The following is a 13,100-nucleotide window of genomic DNA, read 5'->3' as shown; positions in this document are numbered from 1 at the left end:
TATTTTATCGACTTTTATTATTAGAATCAATTTAGAAGATCAGTCATTTTAAGGAGTTAGGTACAGCTTACAGCAGTAAAAGTTTGGAAATATTCAACTTTTTTTTTTCCTCCATTACGGTATCTTGTACAATAATGAAAATTAGTATGTGTAAAACACTGTCCTTCTGCAATATTAAAAAAATATGTTTACGATTTAAAAGAAATATTTATATTTATATATATATATATATTTTTTTTTTTTTTTTTCAAAATTCATGTTCACTGAGCAGTGATAAAGCGTTTCCCACATAACTGAAAAACTATCCATCATTCTGTGATTAATTTTTTTGTGTGTATTTATGCCTGTCATATCTACAATATGACGCAAGATCACTTCTCTACCTTTGATAGATTGTCTGATAAAAAAAAAATTATTTAAAAAAAATGGTGAAATATAAGTATTTTCTTTTCATACAAAATAAAAAGTATTATTTCTTAAGAAATGTAGTTGAAAGAGCATGATATTGTAAACATGAGTTTCAGCAATAAAATAAAAGAATGAGAACATGACAAAGTTTACAAGTTTATGAGTTATGAGGGAAATGCTTCATCACTGCACAGTGAACTGCCACCATTCTGAATTTTGAAAAAAAAAAAAAAATGTTTAATCGTGAAAATATTTTTTTTTTCATACAGCGGAAGGACAATGTTTTACACATACCAATTTTTATTATTGTACAAGATACAGTAATGGAGGCAAAAATGTTGAATATTTCCAAAACATTTACTGCTGTAAGCTGTACCTAACCCCTTAAAGAAAAAGAGTTGTTGAATAAAATGTATTATTATTGCAGAAAAAAAAAGAAATAGTTTCGTAATGGATGTTGTAAGACTTGTAAACTCACTTCACATCTTATTAACAAATAGTACAAAACTCAGGTCTCTGCCTCAAGCAAAAAGAGATTCATTCTCACAGTTCCCATATGGAAGCTATGCAAATCCCACGACACAGAAATTGTTCACTAAAACATAATCGGTAAATACTTATAGCTGTTTCTTCCATGTCACGGATGTTGCACACATTTTGTGACGGATGTTACAGATGAGTAATGTCCTTCATTTTTCCAGCTTTCTTCAACAATAGTTGCTTGAAAAACATTAACAGCTGATCTCTCTATTAGTAAGTGCCGCAATCTTTAAGGAAACAACTATTACCCTAGATCATATATGTAACAGATAGGTCATCCCTATGTTAAAATCGGCAACACTTTGAAGAGAACAACCGCCAGGATCGCCACCCGTCCGCCGAAAACGAACACGAGTTGACAGTACAGTTTTTAATGCAATTCAAATAGGAATTATGACATGACTCCTTATGTAACAACTAGATGGCAGCATAGTAAACCTGACAAAAGTTGTTACCGTCAAAGTCTATAAGGCCGAGCTACCCAGTCAAGACCACTTAGATGATTCAATGCCCATGAAACTAGTAAAATATTTTGGTTTTGAAAATGAAACATTAGAATATAAACAAATAGGCCTATTTCTGGAAAAAAAAAAAAAAAAAAAAGACATTTTCATTGGATTTCCCAGTTTAGCTTTCCTAAAAGACAGTAGGCTATGTAACGTTTCATATAAAACAATTTTTATCTTGAAAAGAAAGCAAAAACGAGCAGAGTTGTATTAAACTTTTTTGCGTGTAATATCTCAACAGAGTAAACCCCTGAAATTAATGATATTACTTACTGTTCACTCTGTGTACATACATACATACATACATACATACATACATACATACATACATACATATACAGGGGGGCCACACCTGTGGAGTAACGGTCAGCGCGTCTGGCTGCGAAACCAGGTGGCCCGGGTTCGAATCCCGGTCGGGGCAAGTTACCTCAACCCAATACGAGCAAATGCTGGGTAACTTTCGGTGCTGGACCCCGGACTCATTTCACCGGCATTATCACCTTCATTTCATTCAGACGCTAAATAGCCTGAGATGTTGATACAGCGTCGTAAAATAACCCAATAAAATAAAAAATAAAATACATACACGGGTCGACCTGGTTGGCAAGTTGGTATAGCGCTAGCCTTCTATGCCCAAGGTTGCGGGTTCATCCCGGGCCAAGTCGATGGCATTTAAGTGTGCTTATATGCGATAGGCTCATGTCAGTACATTTACTGGCATGTAAAAGAACTCCTGCGGGACAAAATTCCGGCACATCCGGCGACGGTGATATTTATAACCTCTGCAGTTGCGAGCGTCGTTAAATAAAACATAACATTTACATACACGGCAAGAAGGATGAATAAGAATTCGAGCGCATGATGTTCCTTGTGCTTTTCTTGTGCGGAGGAAGGAGCGGCAACCAAGGAGTTGTCCCCTACTCTACTACCCTTCTACTCCCATAGTAACTCGCAGCAAAGAGTTTGCAATGCATTAGTACTTTGCTATGATGTAGTCATAGGGTCTATGTTATTTAATGCATACAATTTACGATATGAACGTAATAACTATTAGAGTAATATAATATATAAGAGAAGAGAATGAATGATCGGGTTGAAGAAGAAAACCAAATAAATTGTTACAGTATAGCCTAATAGCTATTTAAATCAAGCTTTTAATGAGCATAAATTCTTAAGGAAAAAATATTAATATGCTCTAGGTACTTTGATGCAATTAATGCATAATGTAATAAAGAGGCACTAGGTACAGTCAATAAATTCACATATAAAAACAAAAGTTCATTGACTGTTGAAATTATAGGCTTACTTCCTCTTATGAGGGACATTTCTGAAATATTCCTTTGCAGCAGCTAAAATACATTACAGGAAGTATTCTTATGAGGTAAGTGTGTTAAAAATCTAACGACATAGACGAAATACCAGTGTGTTTGAAAGCATTCATTTCCTTGCATGGGATATCTTACAAGCGCGTATGCCACCTAAAGATCAACGAGGTAAACATCATAATCATCACAACAAAAAATCTGATGATGTCTTCGAAAGTTTGCTCAGCCACATTAAATCATTCAAGGGACGGAAAAGCCATTATGGTCAGACAAAAAGTGATCGAAAATATCTTCCCGACAATCTCAACATAAAAAGATTATGAAATGTATATTTCACAAGGTCGTTACGATGTGTTGTATGAATACTAAAGAAAGATTTTCAACACCAGATTTAACGTATCATTTGGATATCCACGCTATGACACTTGCAGTAGATGTGACAAGTTTCAGGCTGATCTCATAGTTTATGAAAATAAACTCTCTGATAACATTGTGTCTTTTCTTCCTGTAAATAAACGTACAATGTATACAGTACTCGTAGAATAACACTGTATTTGCTTTGTTTCTTGTTTACGCACCAGCTAGGTCCGGTCTGCCTTCTAAGCTTCATACAACAATGGCATATGACGCTGAATGTTCCGGCAACTCTATTCATCCTTTTTTGCTGTGTACAGTTCATATAAAATGCCTTGTATTGTAGTTTATTATATTCACACAATATACAGTATGTGTTCAGTGCAAAATGTGGCCAATTATATCCAATTTTATTGAAAAAAGGGAGTAGCTCCATTATTAATTGTTTATATTTTAACCCTTAGATTGCTGATTAACCGAGCGGGCTAGCGGAGTGGTAGAGGGCTGGCCTTGCATTCCGGGGTTCGATCCCAGGGCCCGGCAATCCTAACTGAGGTTTTTCATGGTTTCCTCAGTTATTTCCAGGCAAATGCCGGGATTGTACCTCTTGAAAGTCCGGCCATGGACGGCGATCCTTCCCTTAATCCTTTCATATGTGTGAGTGAATGATGTGTAATGTCTTAAATGTTTGTGTTTTATCGGAGGTGGCCCTGGCATTGAGCTGATCCCTCATCCGGGGGGGCCCTCCATGTCCTTATGTGGTCAAAAAAGTATGTAGGATATGTGATCCAATAGATTAATTTCTCTCCCGACAGGTCGTGGCCCTGTAAGGCCCGTGTGGCGTGGGTCGTATAAATGAACCTAAAAGGGAGAGGTTTTAAACTATGTGAAAGAAAGAAAGAAAGAAAGAAAGAAAGAAAGAAAGAAAGAAAGAAAGAAAGAAAGAAAGAATTGCTGATTAATAAATGAGTGCGTGATAAAATGAAACGTCTAGGTACCTGGGACATACTCTGAAAAAGAAATGAAGCTCTGTCAAAATTTGATTTTTTATAATATTTTTGTTGTTTTCCACAACTTTCTAAATTGAGTTAGGCCTACCTCCTTTTACCTTCTAAAGATTGTAATTTTACAATATTTCACTTCCAACAGTCGTAAAGCTAACCTTGTTCTAGGACTTCAGTTATGCTATGGGGAAGTTTTACTCGTATTACAACATGAAGACCCGCTTTGACTTATGCAAATGATACCAACATCGTAAAATTCATAATAGTTTTAAATCAAGCAATGGATTAACCTTTTCGAATCAGAAGAATCAAGTTTATGAGGACGCGAGTGCAGTCTACCAACAGAGACACATGGACAAATAAATTGAGTGCTATTATTTTAAAACTGGTTCTGATTGAAGTGAACAGGGTCAACCGACTGTGTGGACAAGGATTACTGCCAGGCCCTCCTTTGTCAACTAACACCACTCTAGCGAATAGAGGCAATTAAATGGCAGAAACAGAAGCTGCACAGGCCTAAGCTCTATTGAGTGCTAGCTGTGATCATGTACACCAACACTGAATTCGTGAAACAGTGACGTGGTATTTTTTAGTCGGTTATTTAACGACGCTGTATCAACTACTAGGTTATTTAGCGTCGATAAGATTGGTGATAGCGAAATGGTATTTGGCGATATGAGGCCGAGGATTCGCCATAAATTACCTGATATTTGTCTTACGGTTGGGGAAAACCTCGGAAAAAAACTCAACTAGGTAATAGCATAAGCGGGAATCGAACCCGCGTCCGAGAGCAACTATGGATCGGAAGGCAAACGTTAGCCAACTGAGCTACACCGGTGGCGTGACGTGGTTCTAAATTCATGTATAAAGTTGGGGTTTATTTAACGACGCTCGCAACTGCCGAGGTTATATCAGTGTCGCCGGTGTGCCGGAATTTTGTCCCGCAGGAGTTCTTTTACATGCCAGTAATGCTACTGACATGAGCCTGTCGCATTTAAGCACACTTATAGCTCGCGCAAGAAACGATTACCGAAAACCAATGGTGGCGTTACTGTCTGTTTTGACGTATGTAGACACGTCAAGGGAGCGAGAGGTGCGAGCCGATGGAAGTACCGTCTCTTCCAAGAAGATGAACAAATGAGGACATCGCTGTGGAAATAAAGAACGTAACAAGAGAAAAATTCGAAGCTAATTACACGCGCAACATATGTTTACGAATGAAATAATAATACCGTGCGATACAAGACACGCATTCACATGCAATGGAACAAACTAAAGTCGTAATGTAACTATCACAACGCAAGACTGATTCTATCGATGTCATTTCTCTTCCGACTGTACTCTTGAATATCATTCACGTTATCTCGTGACCTTTCCTGTCGCCCGCTCTTCCTTATCGCAGTGTTTGATTCGCATTCCTTCCATCGGTATTCCGTGCTTGCGAGACCTATAAATGCCATCGACCTAGGCCGGGATCGAACCCGCAACCTCGAGCACCCAGCTCCTCAATCCCACAAATTTACGCATTAATTTGTATATATTGGTGGAAAACCAAATGCATCAGCAACTTTATTTACACGATAAGATAGTAACGTACTTAATCCCGTAGCAACACGCAAAGCCTCCTTAAACGTCAGTCGCAGAATTTTGTTTCACAGCGTTCGACTCAGCACCCTACCTAAAAAGAAGTTTCACTTAAAAAAAAAAAAAAAAAAAGAAAATGATTGTTAATTGTAATAATGGAGACTATATTCACATAGAAAAAAATAACTTAATGTTAAGCCATACTAAAGTGCATAAACAAAACGGACGAAAAACAACTATTAGTGATTACATTTAATAATGTGTATAAAGATTAATTTTTGGTCGTATGGAATATATCTGTTATGGTAATAATTGATATTAGAGGAGAAAAATTCGCTCCGACGTCGGGGATCAAACCTAGGTCCTTGGTTCTACGTACCAAGCGCTCTAACCATTGAGCTACGCCGAAGTTCAATCCACAGCACCGGATCGAACTTTGAGTCAGGCCACAAAGGGAAAAAAACTAGAAGAGGGGGATTCGATCCGGTGCTGTGGATTGAACTTCGGCGTAGCTCAATGGTTAGAGCGCTTGGTACGTAGAACCAAGGACCCGGGTTCGATCCCCGGCGCCGGAGCTAATTTTTCTCCTCCAATATTAATTAATAATGTGCAGTTCTACAGTATGAAAAACACTTGTATACAAAATTTCTTTCCGGTTTCAGGTTCAATAATGCTGGTGTATTATTAAAATTGGGAGAATATGGTTTATTACGTGTATTTATAGTTTTAATTACTTTTGTTAATGGGTGATTTATTTGTGTGAAGAGTATTCTTGTAGTTAATATAGTCTAGTTGTTGTTTAATCAACTGTCCGAAGACAGGTTTGAACCTCATAAGTAACACCGATAAGGCATCACTCGTGAGGCAAATAGGCCAGAAGATAATGGGATAGTGTGGCCAGTTCCTTTCCTCCTCCAATGCCTACATCGCCGATTAGCTACATATTACACTAGTCAGACTTCAGATGCATACAAACAATAATAATCTTCCTCCGATACATACCGTCAAGTGAGATTTACTGCCTGATAATAGATATATATATATATATATATATATATATATATATATATATATATATCAGCCAGAACCTCAATCAGAGGTAGTAGTTAATATTATAATTAAAATATTTTAGTATCAGAAAAGAGTTTACTTAAAATGTTAATTTTGGGGATTAATGAAAAGATATTATCTTTTTTTTCTGAAGTTTTAAAGGTATTCCTTATTTATGGTTTAGAAGACCAATATTTTTATTACATTATTAAGACTCACCTTAAAAAATGTATAAGTTACGAGGGAAATTGAGTTGGAAAATTTAATATACAGGAAATCCGCAATAAACGTACCGAAGGTGAGAAGTTCTGTCCATATTTAAATTGCCAAGTCAATTGACACATTCTCAACGTTTTAGGTCATAACTCGGAAAGTATTACAGGTTTTTTACCATATTATATTACTGAGGAAAGTTCATTCAACAAAAAGAAAAGAAAATCACTTTATCGACTTCCGAAGGTGTAGACTACATGCTCCCTTACATAGATGAAACCATAACTTACTTCAGTTTTCAATCCGACTCTCCTTCTGCATTTTTCAGTTCAATCACTGGGATCTAAAGATGCTTGCATATACTGACTGAACTACAGGAAATCACATTCCAAGCGAACTGGCAAGAAACCAAATGAATAATGCACCCCAGCTAAGCTACTCTGTTACCCTATATACTGTACAAGCAATGATATCACGACGTTAAGAAGGATTAACATCTGAGAAGCAGATATGACTTGCTGTCACGGGCTTTGATTTCACTGACTACGAATAGTGTAACGTCAGCAATGGTGAAGAGTAAGACTGACGGAAAATGTAATAATATTCACATAGGTAATGATACTGTATATCATCAGAGGTTTCCATTTTGTCCATTAAGTCATGAATGCGAGACCCTAGGGAATATATCCAAAGAGAAAGGAAATCTCGCGTGATATGATTTTTCCGCGTATAGGGGGAAAAAAAACCACAGACACACACAAAATATGGCGTACGCAGAATTTTGTCAAGGGGGAGTTATTATTAAAATTGTTTAAAATTTGTATTATCGTATTTTAAATGTTATGTATAATAATAATATGTATATATTATAATATAATACGTATAATATGTATAATAAGGCACCTGGGAAGTACATGGTTTAATGATCGGAGCGAGGGGCACCATCCCACGATCAACTGTAAACACTATCAAAACATTTGGAATCCATGACATCATTCCAAAAATAATTACTTCAACCATTAAAGGGTCTGTAGCAATTCTGAAAAGTCATTTATACGGAATATCATAATCCCCCCCCCTTTTTTCTATTCGTCAGTATGTGATTGTTACAAATATATGCACAAATTTATTATTTCTTAAATTTAAGCTCCTAGTTCACATTTCAATTTGACTCATCTATTTTACTGTAATCGTTACTATTCTTACATGTGTGTTATTATGTGTTTTTGGCAACCCAGGATGCCTGGGCAGACTATTTCTTGGAAATAAATTATATATATGTTAATTATTATTATTATTATTATTATTATTATTATTATTATTATTATCATTATCAGGTGAGTTTTGACAGGGGAATGTGAAACTAGTTCCGGGAAGAACGTTCGCGACATCGTGACACTGCGGCTGCAAAGAAACATTTGACAATCTGAAATTTTCACTAATCTCGCGGGAATCACTATAAGGAAAAATTCTGTAGTGCTCGGGAAAAGTGACACAAGTCAAAAATGTTAATTTTACAGGAGAAGGAAAAAAACTATCTTCACACTGGTTTATGTCGATTTGATTTCCTTCTGTATGAATTATTGTAATGGGAGAAATTGTTTTCCAAGCGAGCAGATGTTCCGTAAGTTGTCAATAAAATAAAAAATGTTTGTGGAAACTGACTTATGCCACTTTTCGCAAGCACTGCAGAATTGTTCTGGGATTTATCCGAAATGTACTCGCATTTGTTCCTTGTATTTGCTTCCTGTCACCGTTGAAATGAACTATTAAAACTAGAGTTTTAATTAAGTTTACTAAGTGAAATGATCGTTGCAGTTTTTATGTTAATAAAAGTATTGCAAAAGTGTCGTAAATTGTAATATCAAGTATCCGCTTACTCATAATTAAATTAAATTCAATTGAAGACGTAACATTCTACCATTTTTCAAATTTCCAGGTCGTCGGACAGACGCGCTACCAACTGAACTACGATGGCGGATTTTTATATTCTATTTCCATCTTTTTATTGTATTTTATATATATTATATTGTACCTTGATTGTTATCCTTTTGTTATTTTAATTCACTTTGTATGCACTTTAATACTTTATTTGTATTAAATAAGTATCGTAACTGAATTGCACTCGACCACGAGCTTTTGCTCCTTCGGGTGTATTCATTTTATAAGTCATCTGTATAATCAAAACGAAATATATTATTATTATTATTATTATTATTATTATTATTATTATTATTATTCAATCTAAGGGAGAAACATCCATATGAGAATATCATACTAAATTGTCTTTGTCGTAGCTCAACTGTAAGTGACTCATTCGTGTGCCAAAAGACGGTAATGCAGGTGTCTCAACGTGCATTTCGCAGTATGTTTTCTATAAATATCTCAGAAAGTTGTTTTTGGCACTTAGCACATTTAGAATGTTATGTCAACAATTGCTTTATTCAGAATAAAAATATAAATAGAATAAGAGTTTCTTTGCTGTACTAGCATATTTAGTAAAATCAGTAAATAAATAAATAAATCCGTGGCGCTACAGCCCATGAAGGACCAAGACCGACCAGCCGGCTGCTAGCCTCACGTCCACATGCCGAAGAAGAGGTGGACGATCATCCAACCAGAATGGAGATACCGTGTTGTTAGCACGATGATCCCCCAGCCGTTATAGCTGGTTTTCGAAACCGAATTTTCGCTACCTATCATAGCTTCTCGAGTGCATCGCTATGCTGGGTGGGCACCGGTCCCATACATTGACCGAAATTTCATGAAACAATTTCTTACCCTCAGGACTCGAACCAGCGCGCATTCCGTAACGCGAGTCCTAGGCTGGATGCCTTAGACCACGACGTCGGACATTCAGTATCAGGCCTTGGTGATTTAGCATTATCATTCCCCGTTTCTGTCACAAAAATCCGATCATAATAAGTGCCACAGTAGGCTACGATACACAGTGTTCTTTTCCATGTGGATTGCGATGTGAATTCGCTGATCTAAAAATCAAATTTCGGACACGTTAATAGAAGGTAACCTTAAAAATTATGCTGATTTGTTGACATTAACCTTACATTCTGATCATCCTTGAATGAAGCAGCTAATAGTTCAGTCGTGTTACAGTTGGATTCTGGATGTCCAGGAGGGTCGGTGGAGTTGGCCCTCATGTCACAGGATATCGCAGCTGATGCGTGTTGACAAGTCAACGCCTCGTTCCTGACTGTTTAGTGACCATTCCAATAAAATGCAACCGACCTTGTCTAGACTGGTATAAAATATTACCAACTGCCAATCATAATATTAGAAAACTGCTATTTCTTGATAAGGGTCACTGAAACTGTGATCTCATATTCTCGCTATTTACGTTTTAATAACAAATCATTAGCTGTCGTGTCAAAACAAGTTCAATATTTTGTGTAGCATGTGATAGTCTTCTGTCAATAACAACAGCTAACTTACTTCAGTCTCTATTCGATTTTGTGCTGTCACCATAGCAATCAAAACAAATTAATATTTATGCACATTATAAAAGGTGACGATCTCGTGTAAAAGTAACTATAGTTATACATCCGAGACGATTAAAATTATGTTCAAGAAAAGTATTTTTTAGTCTAACAAATTTTTCAAGCCCAACATATTAGTCACCACTAACAATATTCACTTCAAATAGACGAACTAAGACATTTCTAGTCTAATAACTATCTATTCAAAGTTTTAAATCGGAAAACAAATTTCAGTAACACTCTATGAATTTTATTATTATGAATATTACACACACAGCAATAACAGACCATATTATTTAAAGCAAAAAAAAATCGACATAAATCGAATGTTCAACAAAATGTAAATAATCAGGGGTAGACAAATCCCGGTCGCCAGGTCATCATGGCGCCCAAAAATTATGTGTCGCCTGAGTTTTTATTTTATATAGAGTTCAAAATTTTTTAAGACTTTGATTTCTTCTATATCGCTACGACTAATACATGATGTTAACAAAAGAAGTCGTAGGAAGTTCGAGTGTATGATATGTTTTATTAATTAAATATACCTAATATTGCTTAATATTTTTAATAAATGCATTTTTATCTTTGCTCAAATGATTTTCTCATTGCATGCGGGAGTGAAACGTGGAGGCTCCTGAAAAAAAAAAAAAAAAAAAAAGAGGGGTTGACGCCTGAAAATTTTGCAGTTTCATCTATCCCTATAAATAATTATATTACCGAAATAATTCAAGAAATTAAATACACCATAAGTAATAAGTCTACGTAATTCAATACCAAATTATTTAGCTTCACTTCACATTTAATTCGTTACCGGTACGCGTTTCTTAAACCATATAAATGTAACATAACTTCTTACGGGCTGTATACATGTCACCTTAATTGTTTTAACTAATATTCAATGGAATTTTATAGTTTTGATTATGTATTGTATATTTATATATACTTTTAACTTCCCTGATAATACGTAACAGTAAAAGAAGCATGGGTTTGTTTACGTCGTAACGTCAGTATTTCATTCATATAATTCACTTTTTTTTTTTTTTTTACATTTTAATGCATTGCCTATGTTCGACTGTCATCCATGCACTGCACAAAAAATGCACTTGTATAACACGTTTTTGTCAACTTCTAGAACTATTTCGGACGTGATCCTCTGCATGCCTACGGAGAGACAACACTAACCTGATAGTTTGGTGGCCTGTTATCTTGTTCGAACTTGACCTCCGGCGAACGAACCCGGAGGAACAGCGGTGCGGAGATAATGTTGTGTATATTCCCCACTTCGAACCGGAGCAAAGATGTTCCTTCCTTTGGCACGTCCGAGGGTCCCGCCGCACCACATTCACAAGGACGAATCAAGGTCGCCCCCACTAGCAGACGACGCACCCGCCACTAGGCGGGAGAATGCTAACGACATTCATCAGCTGAACAGTTTATACATACGAACCGCGCCCGTACTCTCAAATGCCTTTAAAGAATATTTGGCTTCAGCTGTAAGTTTATTCCAAGATTGATTTGTGGTATAATAGCACTGTCTCACGATGTAGAGATATCTGCCAGTCATAAAAATTACTTCGTTAGATGTCAGCGTAACCAGCAGACGACGCTGTTACGTAATTTTTTGCTAGCGACACGGAAAGATGCAGAACTAAGTGCACAACATATGCCAAGGCACGTCGACAGCACTGAATTGAAAGTTCATGGAGTGACGAAACGACGGAAGGGAAGTATAAACACTTGGGGATCATTAAAAAAATCCCTATACTTAATTGCGTGGAACGTTTAAGTAGTTGGTGGTTTTATGATTTCCAATAATGGTAGGTCGTAGCTTGATAAGGATAACCTTAGCATAATCATAAAACACGTAACTTGAATTTTTAATAAATATTGTAACAGTGCGAGAAAATCAATGCAGCTTTCGTTGTTCAAGCTACTATCTTGAATATAATACAGACATACAGACGATGATATTCAAACTTCATTTATTTTTCCAATCATATATTGCGGGTTGCTAAGCAGCAAGATGCGCGTACAGTAATGCAGAAATGATAACAGACATTTTATTCGAATAGATGTCCACTTAAAACATTCCACGTTAAAAAAAAAACCGCTTTAATTAATTTCTACGAAACTCGCCTGAACAAATTTCCGGAAACTTTTATCTGAAATTTCACTATTCAGAAAGCTCGTTAGTTAACTACTAATAAAAATACACTTTCGTCTGCTGCTGAACTGCAGTCAACAACGAGGATACAGAATACAAATTAATTGTGCAACAATTATACAGTTGAACAATAATAATAATAATAATAATAATAATAATAATAACAGAATGTACATAATCACCATCGTGTTATTAATCTTTAAAAAGTGAGGGAAAGACTCGTTTCATAATGTTCTATTAAAATAACGATTTAATATCCTGCGTTTTTTTTTCTCTTGTACGAAAGAGGGACACGAAGGCTTACACTGCAGTCTGAGGCTTATTGTGCTTACCACTCCTATTCTTGTGAATGATTGGGTAGCCGAAAGGGCGCGCTCTTGTACAAGTACAGCACGCCGCACTGTGAACTTAACCTGGGCTATTGTATGGATGATGATGATGATGATGATGATGATGAT

The 13,100-nt window shown here is 36.1% G+C and overlaps 2 protein-coding genes across 2 annotated transcripts in view; both read right to left on the bottom strand.

Moving 5' to 3' along the window:
* The window catches only part of Gbs-76A (Glycogen binding subunit 76A), a 159,646-nt gene extending 149,300 nt beyond the window's left edge, over window positions 1-10,346 (bottom strand). The window contains exon 1 of the mRNA XM_069845165.1: window positions 10,050-10,346. Within this exon, the coding sequence (XP_069701266.1) occupies window positions 10,050-10,142 (93 nt within the window). The 5' untranslated portion in view covers window positions 10,143-10,346. The remainder of the gene's footprint in view (window positions 1-10,049) is intronic.
* The window catches only part of LOC138713236 (probable tubulin polyglutamylase TTLL9), a 616,516-nt gene extending 604,456 nt beyond the window's left edge, over window positions 1-12,060 (bottom strand). Inside the window, exon 1 of the mRNA XM_069845167.1 lies at window positions 11,661-12,060. The gene's annotated coding sequence lies outside the window, so the exon portion shown is untranslated. The remainder of the gene's footprint in view (window positions 1-11,660) is intronic.
* Between the last annotated feature and the right edge of the window lie 1,040 nt (window positions 12,061-13,100).

The sequence above is a fragment of the Periplaneta americana genome, chromosome 14 (genome assembly GCF_040183065.1).
Source record: "Periplaneta americana isolate PAMFEO1 chromosome 14, P.americana_PAMFEO1_priV1, whole genome shotgun sequence".
In the NCBI taxonomy this organism is placed as follows: Eukaryota; Metazoa; Arthropoda; class Insecta; order Blattodea; family Blattidae; genus Periplaneta; species Periplaneta americana.
The sequence above is the reverse complement of the archived record's forward strand: the minus strand, read 5'-3'. Positions and strand labels throughout refer to the sequence as shown.